This window comes from Pollachius pollachius (genome assembly GCF_949987615.1).
Source record: "Pollachius pollachius genome assembly, chromosome: 11".
In the NCBI taxonomy this organism is placed as follows: domain Eukaryota; kingdom Metazoa; phylum Chordata; class Actinopteri; order Gadiformes; family Gadidae; genus Pollachius; species Pollachius pollachius.
This window is the reverse complement of record NC_136944.1, coordinates 21,751,501-21,774,204: the sequence shown is the minus strand read 5'-3', so window position 1 is coordinate 21,774,204 and position 22,704 is coordinate 21,751,501. Positions and strand designations below refer to the sequence as shown.

The following is a 22,704-nucleotide window of genomic DNA, read 5'->3' as shown; positions in this document are numbered from 1 at the left end:
CGTTGTGAAAGACTTTGACTGTGTTCTACTACTACAATTAGGACAAGTCTGAACTTGATGTATCGAGTTCCAAAAACGAATTGATGGGACAGATTTCATGGACGAAATACAAAAATAGACAATATGTTCTTTAATCAAAACATCACTGGTGACAACTTGAAAAGGTAATTTGCGGAGCTTGAAGATACAATTTTAAAGCATGGACAATGAGATTTGCCAGATGAAGGCACTTCTAAAAACTCAAACACAAGACTTGTTTATTCGTTATGTACCTACCACAAATGTATTGTGCCAATGAAAAATTAACAACTGTCGCAAATGATAGCATTGCAGTTCAAGAAAACACAAATACACACACACAAACACAAATGGTAAATACCCACGAAGGAGAGTAAACCATCGTTTCTGCAAGCGTAGGAAGCGGCAGCTGGGCGAAGAGAACGAGTGAACGGACATGTCCTGACGGGAATGCTGACATATTTTACCTCTATTGCTCAACTCTCCACAATCACAGTCTGGACGATCTCCCTGTACGGTCGACTCGGGCTGAGGACGGCCCCGACATTCACAACTTGGCTTCTTGACCACTTCTTCTAAAACCCGGAGACGGCTTTCTCTGTTACGGGGGTCGTCGGGGTATGGGGTTCCCCCTGGTACCCTCTTAAATCCCCCCCCCCCCCCCGATGTCAGCCTTTCCAGATACGCAACCTGTCAACCTGCCCGCCCAACCAGTGTCCTGACGGGGAAGCTGTTGGTTGCTTCCCCGGTGGTCCCGGTTGGTGGACCGCCTCAGTTGTCCCACCGACTCTTCTTGCGCTTCGGGGGGTCCGGCACAGCGAAGCTGTCCTCCCCCCCTTCCCCCTTGGGCTCCCCTCCTGCCGGCCTGGCCTCCAATCCTGCGGGCTTGTCCCCGCCCTCCCGGTCGCTCCTCCAATCATCTCTGTCCCTGCGGCTCTCGTCTCCGTTGCGGCCCTCGCCGTGGCGTGCGCTGCCGTGGCGATCGCGGTCCCCGTGGCGCTCGCGGTCCCGGTCTCCTTGCCGATCGCGCTCCCCGTGGCGTTCCCGCTCCCCGCCGCTGTGCCGGTCGCCCCTGTCGCCGTGCCTGGAGTGGCCGTCTCCGTAGCGACCCCTGTCGTCGTCTCCCTGACGACCCTTATCCTCCTCTCCGTAGCGACCCCGGTCGTAGTCCCCGTGACGACCCCTGTCGTCGTCGCCGTAGCGGCCCCTGTCGTCGTCGCCGTAGCGGCCCCTGTCCTCGTCGCCGTAGCGACCCCTGTCGTCGGCGGCGGCGGCGTGGCGGTCTCGGGCGGCGTCCCGCGGTGACGGCGGGGCGGGGGGGTGAGGGTAGCTGCCCGGGCTGCTGGGCACCGTGCTCAGCGAGCCCGCACTGGCGAAGCCGGCCATCTTGGTTCCCACGGCGAACGGCGGCGGGGGGGCGATGGAGGAGGAGGAGCCGGCCCCCCTGGAGCGGTCCGGCCCGTCGGCGGCCTCCGTGGGCACCGAGCTCAGGCTGCCGGCGCTGGTCCAGCCCGAGGAGCTGCTGGACTTGGTGGTGAGCTTGGGGGAGATGCCCGACGCGGCCACAAAGTGGTTCTTGTACTGGGCCTGCAGGGAACGAGGAGACACGGGCCAACCATGAGTCACCAGTCATCACCGGGGTGGATCAGCACCGGGCCTGGCTAGCACACCGCCTCTGGAGCCGGGTCAGGGTCGGGGTTCTCTGAGGGAGAGCTGACCTTCTAGCGAGTCACTTCATGCCCTATGTCGAGTGTGAATTCAAATCTAATTAAAATCGAATCAAAGCCTTACTAGATCAGATGGCGATGGTGCACAGACAAACAAAAGAAGCAATCAACGAACGAACTAGAGGATGAGCAGTGATGCGGTGAGACCGCTGGCTGATGCAGTGAGACAGCTGTCTGGGGGGCCGACCGGCGGTCAGGATTAGGGAGAGCCGTACCTGGAAGGCCGACTTCATGGCAGTCATGCGGTCGCCCATGGCGCCCGTGGGGGGTTTGCCGTAGCCCTCGTAGCCCCCGGAGGACGAGAACAGACCTCCGCTGCGTTCCTGGGAAAAGGAAAACAAAGCTGGAAAAGTTAGGACCTCCCACCCCTCTTACGCACTTATCGTACGTTGTACGTCCTTGAACTTAAAAATAATATTAAGCATTGTGTATTGTCTTATCCTAGCTATCTCTGTTGTATACGGGGAATGGGTTAACCAAGCGATTGGTAGTGCTTGGCACTTGGTTCTATGTACATCCTCACTGTACCGACAGCGATATATTGTTGTTTCTCTATCTTCTGACAAATGTACTTATTGTACAGGGCTTTTTATGGTTCCACGTTCCCGCAACGCAAGGGGGTTACGGACCCCTTACGTCCTTGCGGACCCTCCTTGCGTCCGCCGCAAGGGCCTGACGTGCGCCTCCCGAAAACCGCATCCTTCCGTCGAGGCGACGCAGCAGCAAGGGCTGTGATTGGTCCGCTCACTAAAACCCGACGCAGAGCCGTAAAGGTTCAGGACTGCGTGGGAGCGTCTGCGTGGTCGTTGCTGTGCGGGAACGCGGGACCATAAAAAGTCGCTTTGGATAAAAGCGACTTTATGTAAAGCGACGACGCGCTGAACTCGGGTTGGAGCAGTGCGCTCGACCCACTGAGCTCAGGGTCGGTCTGTGTGTGGGGGGCTTACCCCGCTGTCGGCCCCCAGGCCCGGCCGCTCCCGGTAGCCCAGACCGCCTCCTCCGATGTTCATCTTCTTCCCCTTGCCGCCCTTGAAGCGGGACTTCCTGAACCAGGGATTCTGAGGGACAACACACACACATTTGTTGTTTATATATTATGTGTACACAATTCAATGTATGATTTGTAGTTAATCAACAAGTTCATAAACTCAACCAAAAATATCACTCTCACACACACACACACTTTTGGCCATTCATCCAAATAATTCATTAATCCTGTTCACCTGCATGGCCAAGTCCATCAGCTCCTTCGAAACGCTCTGATTGGCCCCTTCTAGGTTCCGGACGAGGTCCCCGGCGAACGACGTATCCTTATTGGTCAGGAGGGTGTAAGCCACACCCTTCTCCCCGGCGCGACCGGTTCGGCCGATCCTGTGCGTGTGCGTGTCGATGTCCCTCGCCACGTCGTAATTCACCACGGTGCGGATGGACGGGATGTCGAGACCACGAGCTACGGAGGGGACAGGACCAATCAAATGACTGGAGACAAACAGACGGATAGAAGGGTCCTAACGATATGAGTCCACCAGGTGTGACTGATTACTCGTTACAAGCCGTTTGAAAATCGGCCTTTTCCTGTGCTTGAGTGACATCACGAGTGGGCGTGTCCACCTAGATGTACGCCGGCTATATCGGTCTACCAGCCGACCCGGTTTACTGTAGCAAATGTTGCTCATCTATCCATCATACATCTAGGTGGACACGCCCACTTGGGATGTCACTAAAGCACAGGAAAAGGCAGGATTTCCAAATGCTTGTAAAGACTGAATCACACTCACACCTGGTGGCATAATTCACCCCTTGAACAAGTTTGTCGCTTCTTTAGAAGATACATTTTTGCATTTTTATGCTTTATTATAGAGTGAGATAGACCGGAAGGTACTGGAAGATAGCGGGGAGGACATGCAGAAAAGGACCACGGGCAGGAATCAAACCCGGGTCGCTGCGAACAGGACTGAGCCTCAGTGGTACGCGCTCTGCCTGGTGAACCTCACGTCTAATGCATAATGCAACGCTGGAAATGTAGCGAGCAAGTAATTAGCGGGTGGGCAGCGGGTTGAAAACAACGGCCTTCTCTGCTGAGGGTTCTCCAGGGGGGGTCACCCACCCGCCACGTCGGTGGCCACCAGGATGGGCAGGTTCTGCTTCTTGAAGTCGGCGATGACCTTGTTCCTCTCGCTCTGGTCCATGTCCCCGTGCAGGAGACCCAGGCTGTGGCCCTCCTGGATCAGGTTGGCCGCCAGCTCGTCGCAGTTGGCCTTCTTGGTGACGAAGATGAGCACCGAGCCCGACGAGGTGAACTCCACCAGCCGCCGCGTCAGCCAGTTCCACTTCTCCGCCCCGCCCAACAGCATCTCCACCACCTGGGTCACGTCCTCGTTGGCCTGGGGACGGAGGGAGATTTTACATTTACATTTAGGGCATTTAGCAGACGCTTTTATCCAAAGCGACTTACATTAAGAGCGTTTGTTACAATAAGTACATTTGTCATAAGAAGTGAAACAATATATCGCTGTCGGTACAGTAAAGATGTTCATAGAACCAAGTGCAAGTATTACAATCGCTAGGCTAACCCATTCCCCATGTAAAGCAGCGATAGCAGCTACTGTAGATGCTACACAATTAAGTACCTTGAATAAGTGCAATGTACAAGTGCCAGGACGTACAACATTCAATGGTGGCTGTGCATTGGTTTCTATGCAGAGTCAAGGTGAACTCTGAACAGGTGAGTTTTGAGTCTTTTGCGGAAGCTGGTGAGCGACTCTGCGATCCTGACATCGGTAGGGAGCTCGTTCCACCACTGAGGTCCCAAAACAGAGAAAAGTTGTGACTTCGCTGATCGACCTTTGCTTGCTCTTAGCGAGGGCGGTACCAGACGTCCAGCTGAGGTAGTTGAGCGGAGGGATCGAGCTGGGGTGTGTGGCTTTACTAATGCTTGGAGGTAGGCAGGGGCAGTTCCATCGACTGCCTTGTATGCCAGTACCATCATCTTGAATCTGATGCGAGCTATTAGATTAGGGAGATGCATCACTGCTACGCCTCGTGCACTATGCACACATGTTACAGTCCTGAGGAGCGGTGCTGACGATGACGGTGTTGGTGACGAAGGTTTTAAAGACAAGGATCAATTACGTGCGCGCGTGTGTGTGTGTGTGTGTCATAAAGAACAATGTGTGCAGGGTAGAGGGCACAGTGGTGGTGTTTATGCAAATGTCCGCCACAGTATTATAATGTCATGTTATGGTCGATGAAAGTAACTCCTATAATCCTCGTTGGCAACTGTGGTATAATCAGAATAACCCATTATGTACATGGTACATTCTTTTATATGGTTTATTCTTAATGTATATACAAATACTAATAATGTCCCCTGTAAGAGAACCGTTTACCAACTGAAATGTCTGACTTGAATGCTTACCGACTCCTGCAGAACCCTCTGAAGTACATGGAGTTTGAGTTGGGCTAAGACGCCAATCTTAGGCATGTCTTAATTACGATCATTGTTACGTGTGTGGCTTGTGTGAAGTTGTGTAATTTATTTGAATGATTGATGCATGATTTGCTGCTACATGCCCTTTTCTCCTGCTACACAGGGACCGCAATGGAAATAAGCCTTCAGGCTTTATTTTGTCATCCCTCATCCTTAGAGTACTGTTCATATTTTATATCAAAATGGTCGAATAAAAAATTAAATCCCTACCTCGCCGATGTCCCCCTGCACCACGCGAATGGGGTCCGTCAGGATGTCGCGGGCCAGCCTCTCGATCTTCTTGCGGAAGGTGGCGCTGAACAGGAGAGCTGTTGGGGGAACGGCAGATTAAAACGCGGCTCAGATTGACGGATCAACTGGGGCAGATGCCTCCGCTTTGGTGAAACAAACACTGCAGCGGGCAGTCACTCACTCTGTCTGTCTGGACGGACGTGGCTCGCAACGGATCTCACTTGATACTCTGTTGAAAAAGGGCAAAAGGTAGGGCCGTTATTTGGATGTAAACATGTCGTCTGTACGCAGCCTCTGATTAAAAGGCCAGTGTGCAGAAGGAAACTGTAACTGGGCTCATGTGTGTGAGCTCGGCAAGCTTTAGCACACTTAGCCTCCAGGTATAAGAGAAACTGTAATGAAAAATGTATTAAACGTGATTCGAGGAGAGGAGTGTAGGCGTGCGGCCGTGCCGACCCACCGAAGCCCATGTCGAACATGCGGTCTGCCTCGTCGAACACCAGGTAGGAGACCCTCTGCAGCGAGGTGGCCTTCTTCTTCACGTGGTCGATCAGCCGGCCCTGTGGGGGGGCCGCCGATGGCAGAACAGACACCGTGATGAGCACCCGCTGTTTTGTGCATTTCAAATCAGTACAGGAACACTTTGGCGTGCCGATTCTTTGGTCCTTCATGATGAGGAGTTGTGTGTCATATGTGTGTGTATGGTGAGTCAACAATTGCCGTTTGCTTTGGTTACATTCATGGTGACAACTTCTGCTAAAAGCTCTACGGCAGAAATGGAACAACAAAGTAATTGTGACCAATTATAGCGACCATTTATGTTTTTGGTGAAGCCAGGAGAGTCATGATGGCGTCATCACCGGGACCAGTAAGAGTCTTCAACCCCCCCCCCCCCCCACCCCTCAGCTTACCGGGGTGCAGACCACGATCTCGGCCCCCTCCTGCAGAGCCTTGGCCTGCTCCCACATGCTGCCCCCGCCGTACACCGCCACTGAGCGCAGGGAGTAGGCCTTCCCGAAGCGCTTGCACTCCGTGTGGATCTGGGGACGGAACACAGGGAGGCTCTTCAACAGCGACCTCTTGGGGTGATCCAGGGTTTCCCTTATATGCTGTATACAGGCTGTGGCACAGCGCCCCCGCTGGATGACTGGCAGCACTGCACTCAACCACGCAAACAATATTACTTATTTTTTGTTAGCAATTTTTGAATTTATTTGTAAGTATATTCATTATATTTAACAGTAAGAACGAGTTCATAGGTTGGGTGCAATTCGCTTTATTTAAAAAAATATGTATCATAGCTTCCCCCTACTTAAACATTAGTTGTTACATTGTCATTAAAGAAATATTGTGGAAAAAATATTGACAGCCGGATTTTGCTAAAGATGAACAAAAAAAGCCATGACGCTACTGTAGCTGGCATTAGCTCATGAATGCCTTTAGGAAGGAAGCATCCAGAGGAAAAGTAACCAGCGAGTGCCTTGACACACACCTCCAGAGAGGCCTCCTCTCGGTGGTCCCTACCTGCTGACACAGCTCCCTGGTGGGGCACACGATGATGGCGATCGGGCCGTCCCCGGGCTCCAGCTCTTTCTGGTCCATGATGTGCACCAGCATGGGCCAGATGAAGGCCGCCGTCTTACCGCTGCCCGTCTTGGCGATGCCGATCATGTCGCGACCGGCCAGCGCTATGGGCACGCCCTGTCACCGCCATGAGGGAACAGAGCGAATGAGCAGACGGTATTCATTGGGGACACTCCATTTCATGAATCTAAAAGGGTACTTTAGGTAAGATTAAAGAGCGATCGTTTGAGTGTAGTCTGCTTTTTTAGATTGGTCATCACCATCTGCCTGCCATTAGTGAGATTAATGTTTGAATATATGTCTCTCTCTCACTGCGCCTGCCTCTTTAAGACCCACTTTTTATTTTAGACCGCTCCAAGCTATTTCTGACCAGTCATGCGTCTTTTTCCCTGAAGGATCGGGGAATCCATCTTCCCGTCATTCACATTAATGATATTTTTAAAGTCTTCTAATCTAGCTCTTTTGCCTTCTCTCTCTTTACAACTCTGAAATCGTATCTACAACCCATTAATGTTAGTCTAAATATGCCTCTAGAATAACTCTATTTTGCACATTTCAGTTATGAATATGAATTTAGCGGAAAGACCAAAAACACAAACTGCTGATAGGGTGCATTCACACAGTACCTGGCACTGAATAGGAGTGGGCTTCGTGTACTCCGACTTCCGAATCTGGTGCATGAGCTGCTCGTCAAACCCAAAGTGGGCGAAACTCGTGGACGGCTTGGGTGGGACGGCCCCGGAGACCTAGAAGAGAGGAGGGGAGGAAGGGTGGAGGTGAGACTCGCTTTTGTTAATGCAGTTACTAAATTAATAGCAGTATACCTTTCCACCATGTACCTTTTTTCCTTCTAATTCACTATTCTGCCTGTTCTAGCATGATGCGGTGACTGCGACTGGATGCCTGGACTCTCTTCATGTTTAACCGGCCAGCACCCCATCATCAATTTCAAATGTTTCGCATGTATTAACCTGTATGTCAATTATGGCACCCATTGCGCTCCTGGCCATGCCTGGAAGGAGGGATCCCCTACCATGCGTTTCTTCTCAAGATTTCTTCCTTGCTGATTTAAGGGAGTTTTTTCTTGCCCTTGTGGGGGCTTGGGTCAAGGGGATTCTTATAAATAGTTGACCTGTTAAGCCCTTTGAGACTGTAACGGTGATTAAGGGCTATACAAATAAAATTGAATTTAATTGAATTGAAGGAACAGGCCAAGGACGAGGAGAGATGTACGCATGAAGACCTGAAACCATCGTCAGCACAGTGCAAAGATACAAGCGCTTAAAGAATGGAAGTCTGCGCCGTGCGCGTGCGGGAAGATCTGACTCACCCGCAGGTTCAGCTTGTGTCTGAGCTCCAACACCTGCGTGGCGTTCAGGCCGTGGAGCTCTTCGTGCTCGTTGTAGAAGTTCCTCTCGAACGGCGGATAGTCAATCTACCAAAGAGACAGACATGTTTTTTGGCAATCTAAAAAAAAGAGACTCACACTTTCTTTTTAAACACAGGGAATAAAATGATTCACTTCAACACGAAAACATAGGGACCGATAATGTGTAGGAAAAGTGCAGAGCACATCTTGTCAATTTTGCCAAACTGTAACAAAGTGTTAACAGATGTGTTAACGCTGTAACTGAGTGTTAACAGATGTGTTGTAAATCAAAAGCTTTACAAAAAGTCTCCTGCGCTCCGAGGGAACAGAGGTCGGGCCAGGGGCTCAAGGGTCACCTCTGAGTGGTCTATGGGCGGGAGCGGCAAGATGATCTTCTTGGTGGTCGGAGGGATGGGGTTGCCATCGCTGTCGTAGTCGATTTGGTCGTCCTCGTCCTCCAGACTCAGGCCCGCGTTGGGGTTCTCTGCCATGTAGCGGAAATAAGCTTCCTGCACAGAGCACAGCAGGGTGCATTAGCCAGCGCCCAGGTTCCCTGCTCAGCACGACGCGGGGACAGGCCAGCCAGTACACACACACACACACACACACACACACACACACACACCTAGTCGGAAATCAGTTTTAGGACCAAGGGCAGAATAATTATCAGGTACTTCCAAAAGCCATCGTTTACCAATGCAGAGAATATACAAAGGCGAAAGATTAAGAGGCCGTCATTAAGGAGATCCCCCAGGAGTAGCAAGTAACATGAATATCAGTATGGGGAGGGGGGGACTGGAAGGACAGTGACACCTCTGGTTTAAATGACATGCGTTGCGTTGAGGACTTTGGACGGCTCACTCACTTGTTCATCTTCTTCTTCAATGTCATCGCGAATACCCCTGGAAAGACAAGCGGAAAAAAAACATCCCTGCGACCTGTTCAGAGACCCATGGCTCCCCTCACCCTCGCACCCCCTCACCCCTTCACTTTGTCCCATGATACAACTATTCTACAAATGTGTTCAAAGTATATTTACATGGTTTGACATGTGTGATGCTTTGGGGCCAGATTGTTAAAGAAATGCTTCCAAACCGCTTTATATGGCAATGCCCAATGTAGAAGCATTACTTTTTGTTTGAATCCCAAAATGAGAATTGAATCAGTTTTTTTTTCATTGTTTATATACATATCTTTTAACCCTACACGTTGCACATTTTTCACTTCAGCCATTACTTTTGTTTGAAACTATTTGAAAAGGCGAGGTTAAATCAAAGCCATCCACTAATGTCTTAATGGATGACTTTGTTGTAATCCGTTAGTTGAATCGTTCAAAAACGAAAGTGATGGCTGCAGCAAAAAAAGAACATTGTGCCGGTTTAAAGTAGTGTAAAGTGCATAGTGTGCACTTGCACAAGGACCTACAGTTAAAATGGAACAAGTCCACATAACAAAATCTTACTTGTCAGCGTTCTTCTCCTTTTCCTTCTCCTCTAGCTTCCTCATGTCTTTGGCGGCTTGGCTCTGAAACAGAGAAACATCCTAAAGTTTAGACAATCGGAGGGGAAAAACACAAACAGTATATTTGGTCTCTGCCTCAGCCTCCGTCTCACCTCAACCTCTGCCATGAAAGCATCCAGGGGGTCGTCCTCGCTGTCGGAGCCCCCGCCCGCCTGCATCTGCTGCCTGGTCGGGGAGTTCTCGGCCGGGATGTACGGCAGATCCACACCGCTCCCGGCCTCCTCCTCGTCGTCTTCAAAATACCTGGAGGAAGCAGAGAAACGAGACGCATGAACCGCATGGATGTTTAGGGAGTGTGTGTGTGAATAAATAAATAAGAGGAGGACGAAGACTCAGGATGAGGTGTACTCACGCATTCTCTTCGTCGAAATTCGCTCTTTTGGTTCCGATTTTGTAAAACGAGGGGAGCTGCTGGTTCTTGCCGTATCCACTGGCGGATCCTGCCGGAACGAACGACGTGTGGGAGTTGTGGGGCAGCCTGGGCTCTTCTTTTTTCCCTCCTCCTCCTCCGGCTCCCAGTCCCCCGAGAGCAAACCCCCCGAACCCAAAACCTCGCTTGCCACTTGGGCCACCTTTATTCCAGTTCATGGTTTAGCTGTGGAGGAACAGTGAACAGTGTATGAGGAGAGCAGGCCAAAGGTTTCAGACACGCAGTTTTAAAATACGACACGCGCATCCGATTGTTGTCATCCAACAGCATCCGTCAGTGCTCAGAGAACGTAGCCGTTAGAATTGAGCTGCTACCACTAGGAGTTAGTCCAGTTTAAACTCATCGATCAGCTCGGGTTATGAGGAGGTCGTAAAGACAACACGTTTCATGGTGATATTCATTGGCACTCAGCCATAGATTAACACAGGACGTCTTATAATTTAAGGCCGCAAACCGGACTAGCATCGAGACGGTGGGCGGGCTAAGGCTAGGTGTGCTAAAGCTAGCCGAGCTAACACACACACGAGACCCATTAAAGGTTCCTTCTGGAAACCGGGGCCGTTTATCATAGGCTGTGTACGCACGCACTACATGTTAACATCACATAAGGGCCGTACATATTTACCTTTTTTTGTGACCCCAAAGACGTGTTTTCACTTCGACCCGAAATGGAGCGGTGCGTCATCAGTCTGCGTCATGACATTGGTCCAACGCGACGCTGCCAGCGTTGCCAGATTGGGCTAGATTTCGCTGCAGCCAGTATTGACAGATAGGCTGGAAATCTGACCCAATCTGGCAACGCGGGACGCGGAGCCAATCAGAGCCAACGCGTCGCGGACTGTCAACACGTCCAGGAGCGATGGCCCCCTAGTGCTTTATCATCCACAAATACGCTTTATTATACACTTATAATTTACATTGAAGAGCCTGAACGGATATTAATGCGAATAGTAGACCCCGGGTATGTAGTCGGTGGATCAGAAAATCCCGTTTTTGTAGACGATAATTACCTTTACATGAGCTAGCTAACGTTTGGCCGTAGCCGCACTTTAAACAACACGGCGAGTCGATTTACAGTATCTTTAAACCCGAGCTTTGGAGTTAATAATCAAAATAATTCAAACTGTTTCTGCCCTGTATTTCTAGGGACAGTGTGGGTAGGTTCTCGGACCAATCATCAGATGTGGACCACAGCATCGAGAAGAGGGCAACAGACACGTATCGCATCGTTAGGTGCGTAACTATATTGCGATACAACTATATATAACGTATTATTTGCACCCATTGAAGTGTAAGCCGTTAATTAACAGGAATAATGTGAATATATAGGGCTTGTACATCGGAATGCATCATGGGATGTTTTGGTGGTGGTGCTACTCCGCCATTTTGAGAGGACTCGAGAGAGTTGTGTACTGTCAGATCTTAAATCAACTGAATATACCTTCACCTAGGTGATAAAGAGATAGTTTTGCCGGATCTTGCATGATAAACTGTGTGGCAGTTTCGAGCACAACAATGCATTACCATAATTACATAATTACAACTCATTTTGAGATTGATATCTAAACAGCGACCAAAAAAACATCAACACAATAACTAACATGTAAATGTTCCTGTGCTTTCAAAATGGCAGCAGCCATTGAGCTGTGACGTCAGAACGTACAAGCCCTCTGAAATGGCATTTGATTTCGTCATAACACTAGTGATATTAGGAGAGCTGTCGAGAGGGCATTTATAGTGGACCTCTGAATTCGTCATTTCCTAACCCTAACTCAGAAACAATGCATTTCTGTGTCAGCTATCTCACCTCAAGCACTCTTTATTTTGCCCGTTTAAAGGGTGCAAGTCAGGCAGAGTGAATTCTACTGTTCTGTTTCACGGTGGTTATACTTTTCTCTGCAGATATTCTCCGGATGAGTTTTTGAAACTATAGGTTTCACAGTCAACCGGATCCATGTCTTTTCTTGTAAGTTGATCTGGAATTTTGCTTGCCAACAGAGAAATTATTTCCTTCTCTCTCATGCTTCAGTAGAGCATTTCTCACCATCACGCCCAAACCAACTGGTGTCCTTACCAGGTTTTTTACATTGGATGTTACCTTGTTAATTTTCTTAATGTGGGGTAAACATCTTCAAGCTGGGTGGTCTTTGGTTCAAGGTTTCAAATGTGGTTAGCGTTATGTGCGGCCTTCCCTCATTGTACTCTGTATTTTCTCTCTTTTTCCATGTGTGTTTTTCACCTTCTGTCTGTCAGCGTTGGGTAACAGAAAAGTTGAGTGTGGAGAGCCTGAGGGATTTGGAGTTATTTGGAGGTGAGGTTTCAATGCAAGCCAGGTTACAATCTACTGCCACATTAAGTTGTATTATAACCACCAAATTGCACATAGATATAACACACATTTACTTAAGAGTGTGCCTCTTACCTGACAACAAAAATGACCTAAAAGTATGGCTCTTTTCTTTGCTCTTTAATGCAACAGCTATTGCAAGCATTTTGGCTCGAGCGGTTTTCTTTCCATTCAACCCACATGTCTTAGCAGTGGCAGTTAACCGTATTGCCATTATGGGGAAGAAATTAGGGCTCAAATGTGTGGCTGCTTTTTGTTCCTCCTTTTTTGGCTGTTGCTCATATTCTTCCTATAGAAGTTGTAGTTTATTGATGGCATGTGATGGAGTCCTATTGACCTACTGTATGCATTGGCTTTGCACATTTAGGTATTTTGTTAGAGCATTTAGTTTTATACAAAGTAATAATAGTAATGAAAAACAATAATGAATACATAATATTTGATACGGCACCCTCCCTAGAACTATATTTAGTGCCAAGGGAAATGTAATAAATATGAATAAATATACAAGAAAGTGTTCTAGGAGGTCAAATGCTAGTTGGAATAATGAATATGATATGTATATCCTAATGTTTGTATAAGCTTATCGTAGTATATAAAGTCGATTATTTGATAAAAAATTAAACGCATGGTATTTTTACAACAAAATGATGATGGGGAAATTAATATTGTAACCTAATCTATTGTCAAGGTTAGGCATATAGAAAATGTCATCGGCTGGCCTATTCTTTGTGCAAGCTTTGCCTCATTTCCATTCCCTGCTGTTCTGTATGCTCACGGCTGCATGCTGCGACGCAGGTCTAATTCATGTCCCCGCTTCGCTTTGTCCGATTCATGACATCATACTGAATCAGGAATCGACATGAATCGAGGGATTTAACAAAGTAATCATTCACATTACTTGGGCCCACGGATTGAACAATTTTCATAGCCGCAAATTTTTTTGGGCTGCAAGGATAAAGTTGTAAGCCCTAACACGCAAATAAGCATCTACTTTAATTTCACAGTGTTGGCAAACTCTTGTTATTGTCTGCTTACACTCTAAAACATCATTTTATTAAAGCACACGGTGCAGGCTAATCCTGAAGCCGTAGTCGACCTCCCGTAGACACTCACAGATGCTAAACCAAAGCTATTCTTGTTTGTTTTATTTGTTGGGTGTTCTGATGTCATTGATGTGGGCTTTTCTATCCCAGAGCAAGCTCAGGGATTCTCCCTCAGGAAAGTAAGTGTGGCCCTGAGGCCACGGCTCCCTCCCCCCTCCTCCACGTGCATGTGTGAATGTGTGCCCACCATGCAGCGTTATCGTGTGTATGTACTAATGTACGCATTCGTGTGTGTTTTGTGTATGTGGTACAACTCACCATTCTCAATGCTGTGGCACCTTCATGCATGAGCTTCTGACTTAAGGCGAAATCCCCAGGTGGAAGTCCCGCCTCTTCATTTAGGGAGACTTCTGATTGGCCAGATGCAGAGATGGTTGAATGGGGTGGAAGGGGCCAGTGACGATGGGTGTCATAGGGGATGAACAATAAGACTGATTAGCCCGAATTATTTGTGTTATCGTTTTGAATTGTTATTGTTTGTTTTTCTTAGCAGGGCTTTGACCATTCTGGTCAGAATGTGGCTTAATTAAATTGATCACAGTGTAAGGAAAACCAAATGTTGCTCATGCGATCAACAACATGAACTACGTTTCGGCAGAAAAATTTGCTTTTCAAATCGGAATGATGGAGAAACCAAATCCCGGCCCAATGACGTAATGGTCCACCCACGTTTGACATAAGTACCAGGGCTTTCATTCCCCCTCGTGGACACTGGGTCTACCTCGAGACAACAGGGTTCAACTCCTACCCCAAATGTTGCTTTAAGTTTTTTTTATTTGACAATTCACACAGTGTAGTAAAAACAAGAGTTCTCTTGAAGGCGTGATGGTGTTGAAATCAACTATCTTCTAACTGTTGCCATAGGGAGAAATCCTGACATGTTTTTTTTATTTTATGAATGATTCTGGTATAGTAACGTTGTTTTCGGAGGTCTATTATGGCTCATCTTTCACTGTGCTCCAGCCAATGGCAGCATGCCCCCTTCTGATTTCCATGGCACCGTTCTCCGACACCGGAGCTGCAGGAATAGAACAATGTCGAGGCAAATAAGGAGATGTTCCACTGACTGCTGATGCACTTTACCCATGTGAATACGTGTATATTATCCACAGTATAGTTAGAATATACAGTCCATTAAAAGGGATATAGTGGATGTCAGGGCTGCTGCTGAATTGTATTGAGAAAGTTTCCACAGTAAAAAAAAAAAAAACCAGAGGACACTGGACAGTATAAAAAAGGCAAATACCGCGCTTGAAACACTCTTAAGATCCCCAGAGCGCTGAACTAGCCTATTAGCATCATAGGTCACATTCATCTCCGCAAAGATGGCATACTGTTTGTAACAGCATTTATTCTCTTTAGTTCTTATGTGATGTAGTTCACCATTCGTGATTTGATGTTCCACTACAGTTTTGCGTTAACACTTTTAACACTGTGTTGTTGTGTCTTTGGAAAGTGCACTGTGTCTCACACTGAAACACACACACACACACACACCACCAACGTTTCCATGTTGTCGAACGACCATTAAACCTGCATGTGATATTGGACATAACATCGACTGAGTGTTTCCAGGGAACATAGGATCCAACTTATATTTGTCTTGCTCCATGAAGTGCTGCTGGGCAATATATACAGTCAATGTCTTCACAGTGAAAAGACACCAGATGTTATTAACTTGTTTCTATTGATATGAAGCCTGGCAGATTATCTCGTGTACCAATGTTGTGCACCCCTTCCTGTTCAATGCGAGTGTCGGCTTCCTATCCACAGAAACAACCGCTTCTCCCAGTGGTGAACGGGCCGTCTATCGTCATTACTACCTCCCAGCCATTACTACCTCCCACCATCCCACCATGACCCCACCACCACCATTGTCGCTATATATTGCCCAGCCCTGCCTTCCAGCAGTCTGCACAGAAGCGTCTGTCCCGTGCTTTGGTCCCGATCCAATGCCTTATTGAGCCTGAGCCCACGTTGGGCTCGAGGCCCGGCCCCGGACGACGGCTCTGACCCCTCTCTCGCCCCGACCCACAGGCCCATGAGGACAGCAGAGGCAGTCTGACCTCGCTCGCCCGCTGGGACACCATGGCCAGCTTCCAGCCCGACAGCTCCGCCTACGAGCTGCTGACCGTCATCGGTGAGGAGGGGAGGGGGGGGGGGGGAGGAGGAGGAGGGGGGGAGGAGGAGGGAGGGAGGGAGGGAGGAGGGAGGGAGGAGGGAGACGCCGCCCCCAAACATTACAGATAGAATCCATGTCAGATTTTACATTTCAATGTGATTTATCAATGCCGCTTGTGTGAAGACTGTGTTTGATCGCAAACGTTTCAGTGTGTTTTATTTTTAAATGCATGCTTTGCAATGCACACAGGCGCCAACGGACACCCAATGAGTTTAGAATAGCAGCTAGAAGGTACGCCTTATCACTTTAACACACAACGGTTGAAATGGAATGGAGAGGTGAAAGTTATAGTATTAGTAATATATATATAACCGTGTGTGTGTGTGTGTCTCAGGTCAGGGCCTTGAGGACCTGATGACCGTGAACCTGGCCCGCTACAAGCCCACCGGGGAACACGTGGCCATCCGCCGCATCGCCCTGGAGTCCTGCACCAATGAGATGGTGGCCTTCCTGCAGGTCTGTCCCACTGGTCCACCCGTCTCACTGCTCCACCCGTCTCACTGCCTCACACTGCTCTATGCGTCGTGGTCTTATCTGCTTCATCCCTCACGTGCACACGTCCATTGACTCTCTTAGTGTACATTTGGATGAGGACCAGGCACTAGGAGACTCCACCCCACCCTCATGCCCCTCCCCCTCCCTTATGCCCCTCCCTCTCCTCCTCATAGACTCCTCCTACATTACAAAACACCCTCATCCAACCCATGTACTCCTCTCCTCCGAGTCACTTAACACACAGCAGTGTGTCTACTACTGTCACACATCATCCTGTCTGTTCCCCCCCCCTTTAGTGTCGTGATGCAAAGATGAGCTATAATACCGCTGTGTCCTCTTCCTCTTCCTGCTGTGTCTTCTGCCTCTTCCTCTTCCTGTTGTGTCCTCTTCCTCTTCCTGTTGTGTCCTCTTCCTCTTCCTGCTGTGTCTTCTGCCTCTTCCTCTTCCTGTTATGTCGTCTTCCTCTTCCTTTTCCTGTTGTGTCCTCTTCCTGTTATGTCGTCTTCCTCTTCCTGTTGTGTCCTCTTCCTGTTATGTCGTCTTCCTCTTCCTGTTGTGTCACTCTTCCTCTTCCTGTTATGTCCTCTTCCTTTTCCTCTTCCTGTTATGTCGTCTTCCTCTTCGTCTTCTTGTTGTGTCCTCTTCCTGTTGTGTCCTCTTCCTGCTGTGTCCTCTTCCTGTTGTGTCCTCTTCCTCTTCCTCTTCCTCTTCCTCTTCCTGTCAGGGGGAGCTGCTGGTGTCCAAGCTGTTCCACCACCCCAGTATTCTTCCCTACAGGAGCATCTTCATAGCACAAAATGAGCTGTGGATTATCAACCCCTTCATGGCCTATGGTAAGGAAGAGACTAACGTCGAGTTGAATTGAGTCAGTCGGACCAATCAGGTCGGGTCGGTGAAACCATGAGTTAAATTTGAATCGTTGAGGTCAGCAGGGCAGACACGTGGACGCTGTTGAACAGAACGGATGTTGTGATACTGATGGACTCATATTTATGTTTTAAGCGATCTGTTTGTCCTACAACCTCTTTATAATGGGCAGGTTTAAGTTGGGCAGCTGCAGCAGCTGTAACTGATACATTTGAAAGGGCATTATGATAAGAAGGACAATAACATCTTTAGTATATTTATTATATATATTTTTAAAGAGATTAGAAAACATTTTTCCTTGGAGCACTCTAAAGAAACTTTAAACCAACCAACTGAAACAAATTCTGCATGACTCTCAATGGCTCTGCGATTTCAAACTATTCTCCAACACACCGTTGTTGTTCTGTTCCCTCGCGTCCCAGGCTCTGCCCGAGACCTGATCAGCTCCCACTTCATGGACGGCATGAGCGAGCTGGCCATCGCCTACATCCTGCTGGGCATGCTCAAGGCGCTGGAGTACATCCACCACATGGGCTACGTGCACCGGTGAGGAACGGCCTGTAGGGGGCGCCGGTGGGTGCTGCCCCTCCTGAGGGAGCTGAGAAGAGGAAGGGGATCTAAGCCTGTGTGTGTGTGTGTGTGTGTGTGTGTGTTTGTCTTTCTTTGTGTGTGTGTGTGTTTGTGTGTGTGTGACTCTTTCTCTGTCTGTGTGTGTCTCTGTGTGTGTCTGTCTTTGTATGTGTCTGTCTTTGTGTGTCTGTGTGCGTGTGTGTGTGTTTCTCTGTCTGTCTTTGTGCGTGTGTGTCTCTTTCTGTCTGTGTGTGTCTCTGTCTCTGTGTATCTCTGTGTGTGTCTGTCTTTTGTGTGTGTCTGTCTTTGTGTGTGTGTTTGTTTGTCTCTGTCTTTCTGTGTGTGCCTCTTTCTCTGTCTCTGTCTGTGTGTGTGTGTGTGTGTCTCTGTCTGTGTGTGTCTCTATCTGTGTGTGTGTGTGTGTCTGTGTGTGCGCCTGCACGTGCACTTCCAGGAGTGTGAAGGCGAGCCACGTGCTGATCGCGGCCGACGGCCAGGTGTGCATGTCGGGCCTGAGGAGCATCTTCAGCCTGATCCGCCACGGCCAGAGGGCCAAGGTGGTCCACGACTTCCCCCCCTACAGCGTCAAGGTCCTGCCCTGGCTCAGCCCCGAGGTGCTGCAGCAGGTACTGGTTTCCCCCGCTTTGTTTTTGACAAAGTATTCAATTCAATTTTTATAAAATTGTATTACTATAGGCCTTAATCACAGGTACAGTCTCAAAGGGCTTAACAGGCCGTGTGTTTATGACCACCCCTTGACCCTAGCCCCCCTAGAGGGGAAGAAAAAACTCCCTTTATGAGCAAGGAAGAAATCTGGAGACGGGGGGATCCCCCACTCTGCCATACGTCTCCAAATTTCTTCCTTGCTCATAAAGGGAGTCAGGAGGGCAATGGGTTTCATAAAATCGGCATACATACATACAGGAAAAACACTGAGGGAAAAAAGTAGGGAATAAGATAAAAGCTTGGATTGAGGAGGAGTGTGAGAAGGTGGCCGGTCGCGTGTGAGCGTTTGTGTTGTTGCTCTTCCTCTGTAGAACCTGCAGGGCTACGACTTTCGCTCGGACATCTACAGCCTGGGCATCACGGCCTGTGAGCTGGCCAACGGACACGTGCCCTTCAAAGACATGCCCGCCACGCAGGTGAGAAGAGGCTTCTTGATTGTCTGTGGCTGTAGAGGTCACAGTTCATTGCTGTAGCAGGTGCACTGTTGAACCCCTCAGATCTCATGTGGTCACGGAATTGACCCGTTTCCTCTGAGTTCAACATGCAGCATGTTGCCTTTATTTGAAGCTATACCTTTTATAATGTACTTTGTTTACTTTAACGTTGGCCTCATGCGTAACTTATGCAGCTTGGCATTATTTCCTCACATGCTTCTCGACAGTGATTATGGGTTGGCTGGGTTATGTACATTTCGTGCATTGCCCAGAAAAGGTGTTTTTGACCTCAAAAGGGCTTACTCTGTACAACAGCGGCGTTGTGTGCTGTAAATAATCACTAGGGTGTAGATTAATGTGCAGAGGGAGGCCGGGAGAGAAGGGAGGGTCATGGGGTGGACTGGCACCACCTATCCCTAACGGACTACAACTTACCACACCTAACCTCACCTGACTATAATTTACCACACCTAATCCACCTGACTATAATTTACCACACCTAACCCACCTGACTAAAACTTACCACACCTAACCCACCTGACTACAACTTACCACACCTAACCCACACCTTACCCCACCGTACTACAATATACCACATCTAACCACCTCTAACCTACCCCTAACCCACCTGACTATAACTAACCCCACCTAACCTCACCTGACTATAACTTACCACACCTAACCTCACCTGACTATAACTTACCACACCTTACCTCACCTGACTACAACTTACCACACCTAACCCCACCTGACTATAACTTACCACACCTAACCTCACCTGACTACAACTTACCACACCTAACCCACACCTTACCCCACCGTACTACAATATACCACATCTAACCACCTCTAACCTACCCCTAACCCACCTGACTATAACTAACCCCACCTAACCACCTCTAAACCACACCTGACCCCAACTGACTACAATTTACCTCCTCTAACCTACACCTAAACCCACCTGACCCCACCTAACCCCACCTAACCACACCTATCACCACCTAACCCCACTCAACCCGACTCAACCACACCTTACCCCACACCTAATCGTACCTCCCCCCCTCCTTCCTCCTCCTCCCCCCCTCCTCTCCCCTCCTCACCCCTCCCCCTCCTTTCTCCTCCTCCCCCCCCCCCCCAGATGCTGCTGGAGAAGCTGAACGGCACGGTGCCCTGCCTGCTGGACACCACCACCATCCCCCCGGAGGAGCTCTCCATGAAGCCCTCGCGCTCCGGGGCCGACTCGGGGATCTGCGAGGGCCCCGGGGCCTGCGGGGCCCGCCACTCCAACGGGGACCCCTCGACGGCCTCCTCGGCGGGGGGGCACCCCTACAGCCGCACCCTGTCGCCGCAGTTCCACGCCTTCGTGGAGCTCTGCCTGCAGAGGGAGCCCGAGAAGAGGTGAGGGCAGCCCCCCGGGGAGAGGGGGGGGAGGAGAGGTGAGGGCCGCCCCCCGGGGAGAGGGGGGGAGGAGAGGTGAGGGCCGCCCCCCGGGGAGAGGGGGGGAGGAGAGGGGGAGGAGAGAGGAGGGCAGCCCCCGGGGAGAGGGGAGGGGGGGAGGAGAGGTGAGGGCCGCCCCCGGGGAGAGGGGAGGGGAGGGGGGGAGGAGAGAGGAGGGCAGCCCCCGGGGAGAGGGGAGGGGGGGAGGAGAGGTGAGGGCCGCCCCCGGGGAGAGGGGAGGGGAGGGGGGGAGGAGAGAGGAGGGCAGCCCCCGGGGAGAGGGGGGGAGGAGAGGTGAGGGCAGCCCCCGGGGAGAGGGGAGGGGAGGGGAGGGGGGAGGAGAGAGGAGGGCAGCCCCCGGGGAGAGGGGAGGGGAGGGGGGGAGGAGAGGTGAGGGCAGCCCCCGGGGAGAGGGACGGGGGAGGGGGGGAGGAGAGGTGAGGGCAGCCCCCGGGGGGAGGAGAGGGGAGGGGGGGAGGAGAGGTGAGGGCAGCCCCCGGGGGGAGGAGAGGTGAGGGCAGCCCCCGGGGAGAGGGACGGGGGAGGGGGGGAGGAGAGAGGAGAAGGAGACTCTGGGAAGGGGTGGAGGAGATGGGAGGAGGAGGAGGAGAATCTGGGGAGGGGTGGAGGAGATGGGAGGAGGAGGAGGAGGAGAATCTGGGGAGGGGTGGAGGAGATGGGAGGAGGAGGAGAGGGCTGGGAGGAGGTGTAGGCTGGAGGAACACAGTGAGTCTGTGGGGATGAGGTGCATGGCTCCAGGCACATCAAGCTGATGCTGTTTCTAGCCACTAGTTGGCGACAGTAATGCAGGAAATCTAGGATTACATTTTCTCTCCCAAGGTTTACGATAATGGGAGCCTTGCTGATTGGTGTACTTCCTGTTTTTGTTATTTTCTCTTCTCAGATTGCACAAATGACTGGTTAGATAAAACGAACCCCTTTCTCTTTCAGACCGTCTGCCACCACGCTCATCGGCCATCCGTTCTTCAAACAGGTGTGTAGAGCACCTGTATGACACAACATGCTACCGTCAGCTACCGCTATCCTAACTGTCAACAGCTTCTGGCACCCCCGCACTCCTCAACTGAAATCACGCAAAGATTGGAAGTCTTTTTTTAAATTCTATTTTCAAACTTTGCCCCAGATCAAGAGGCGTCCGTCGGAGGCGCTGCCCGAACTATTCCGGCCCCTGACCCCCATCACCTCCTTCGACGGCCCCCAGGCCCAGGACCCCTCGGCGGGGCTGTCCAGCCTGGAGTCGGGCCTCAGCCACCTGGAGGTGGACGACTGGGACTTCTGACCAGCGCCGACGGGACCGACGCAGACGCACGGACGGCGGCCCGCGGAGCGGAGGCGCTGGTCCTGGACCAGCCTCCCTTCCAGCCAGTCCTCGGGTCGAAACTAGTTTTTCTGATGTACATAATTCCACAGTGAACTGACCAGTGAAGACCTCCGCCACATGGGGGGTCTCCGACGTATTTCTGCTCTACGGTTGGTGTGCGGAGCGACACCGTCGGGGTCCATGTAGCGCCCGCTCCTAACCGAGCGCTCCTTGTTTGGTAGTGGATTGCTTTAAGTGTTAAGCGGCGGCTGGTGAGTCTTAGGTTGGAGATGCTCACGAAGAACAGAGTCGTCAGACGAGGCTGCCGACTGGTCAGGATGCGTATGCTACCTCTTATTGGCTAATCGCTTTCTGCACTTATAGACTCTGCGGGGGGTGTGTGTGTGTGTGTGTGTGTGTGGGCGGTGGGGCGAGACACTCCTGGTTTTAGCGTCGGCCTTGTCAAGGCTCACTACTCGTTTACAGCGGAGCTCCGGTTCGTTCTCCAGTATTTTCCTCTCCCCCCTTCGGGGAACCCGTCTGTTACAACGCAGCCCGTCCCTCTAGCAGCCTGCTCAGGAGGAATGAGGGTGTACGATGAGGGACGGGCTGCGTTTCATGAATGCCGTGTCGCAATACGTCAAACGTGAATGTCACTATGGTGCTCGTTTTTTGTTTTTCTGGTTTGCATGTACACTTCAGCAGCAGCAGCAGAAGAAGAAAAAAAGTCAAAAGAATGTTTTTTGCTAAATGTCACACCGGAAAAGTTCACCTGTTCATTAAAATGTAGAAAAAAACAAACTGAAAACGGTTCCATTCAGTCCTTCGGTTCAGTAAACAAGGCGGTTG

At 50.3% G+C, this 22,704-nt stretch overlaps 2 protein-coding genes across 8 annotated transcripts; one reads left to right on the top strand and one right to left on the bottom strand.

Moving 5' to 3' along the window:
- Positions 1-115: 115 nt before the first annotated feature.
- ddx42 (DEAD (Asp-Glu-Ala-Asp) box helicase 42) lies at positions 116-11,083 on the bottom strand. 3 transcript variants are annotated; one of them, XM_079746988.1, is made up of 18 exons: positions 10,996-11,083; positions 10,293-10,535; positions 10,033-10,183; positions 9,882-9,943; positions 9,285-9,321; positions 8,776-8,928; positions 8,381-8,485; positions 7,677-7,796; positions 6,991-7,167; positions 6,378-6,506; positions 5,927-6,026; positions 5,648-5,695; positions 5,446-5,543; positions 3,853-4,129; positions 2,969-3,195; positions 2,693-2,803; positions 1,961-2,068; positions 116-1,605 (listed from the first exon to the last, which is right to left on the bottom strand). In XM_079746988.1, exons 2-18 carry the CDS (start codon positions 10,526-10,528, stop codon positions 790-792), a joined length of 2,955 nt encoding a protein of 984 aa, XP_079603114.1. In that variant the 5' UTR covers positions 10,529-10,535; positions 10,996-11,083; the 3' UTR covers positions 116-789. The 3 variants fall into 3 exon arrangements, with proteins under 3 accessions (XP_079603114.1, XP_079603116.1, XP_079603115.1); XM_079746990.1 differs by lacking the exons at positions 9,285-9,321; positions 10,293-10,535; positions 10,996-11,083 and having other exon boundaries at positions 10,033-10,094; XM_079746989.1 differs by lacking the exons at positions 10,033-10,183; positions 10,293-10,535; positions 10,996-11,083 and having other exon boundaries at positions 9,285-9,350; positions 9,882-9,908.
- A 112-nt stretch (positions 11,084-11,195) lies between these two features.
- On the top strand, positions 11,196-22,622 carry strada (STE20 related adaptor alpha). Of its 5 annotated transcripts, none has more exons than XM_079746999.1 (14): positions 11,196-11,331; positions 11,517-11,603; positions 12,273-12,336; positions 12,624-12,681; positions 15,861-15,963; positions 16,195-16,236; positions 16,340-16,461; positions 17,225-17,333; positions 17,790-17,913; positions 18,392-18,563; positions 18,975-19,079; positions 20,236-20,495; positions 21,486-21,528; positions 21,679-22,622. In XM_079746999.1, exons 7-14 carry the CDS (start codon positions 16,360-16,362, stop codon positions 21,832-21,834), a joined length of 1,071 nt encoding a protein of 356 aa, XP_079603125.1. In that variant the 5' UTR covers positions 11,196-11,331; positions 11,517-11,603; positions 12,273-12,336; positions 12,624-12,681; positions 15,861-15,963; positions 16,195-16,236; positions 16,340-16,359; the 3' UTR covers positions 21,835-22,622. The 5 variants fall into 5 exon arrangements, with proteins under 5 accessions (XP_079603125.1, XP_079603126.1, XP_079603123.1 ...); XM_079747000.1 differs by lacking the exon at positions 16,195-16,236 and adding an exon at positions 13,914-13,942; XM_079746997.1 differs by lacking the exon at positions 16,195-16,236.
- The last annotated feature ends 82 nt before the right edge of the window (positions 22,623-22,704 follow it).

Bases quoted from the DNA above. Each gene is read 5' to 3' on its own strand.
- ddx42 (XM_079746988.1), bottom strand. From the start codon at position 10,528: ATGAACTGGAATAAAGGTGGCCCAAGTGGCAAGCGAGGTTTTGGGTTC. The intron at 9,322-9,881 runs GTAAGATTTTGT...TTGTCTTTCCAG, and splicing joins AAGGAGAAGAACGCTGACAA to GGGTATTCGCGATGACATTG. The intron at 8,929-9,284 runs GTGAGTGAGCCG...TGCTCTGTGCAG, and splicing joins TTGAAGAAGAAGATGAACAA to GAAGCTTATTTCCGCTACAT.
- strada (XM_079747000.1), top strand. The intron at 17,334-17,789 runs GTAAGGAAGAGA...CTCGCGTCCCAG, and splicing joins CAACCCCTTCATGGCCTATG to GCTCTGCCCGAGACCTGATC. The intron at 19,080-20,235 runs GTGAGAAGAGGC...CCCCCCCCCCAG, and splicing joins AAGACATGCCCGCCACGCAG to ATGCTGCTGGAGAAGCTGAA.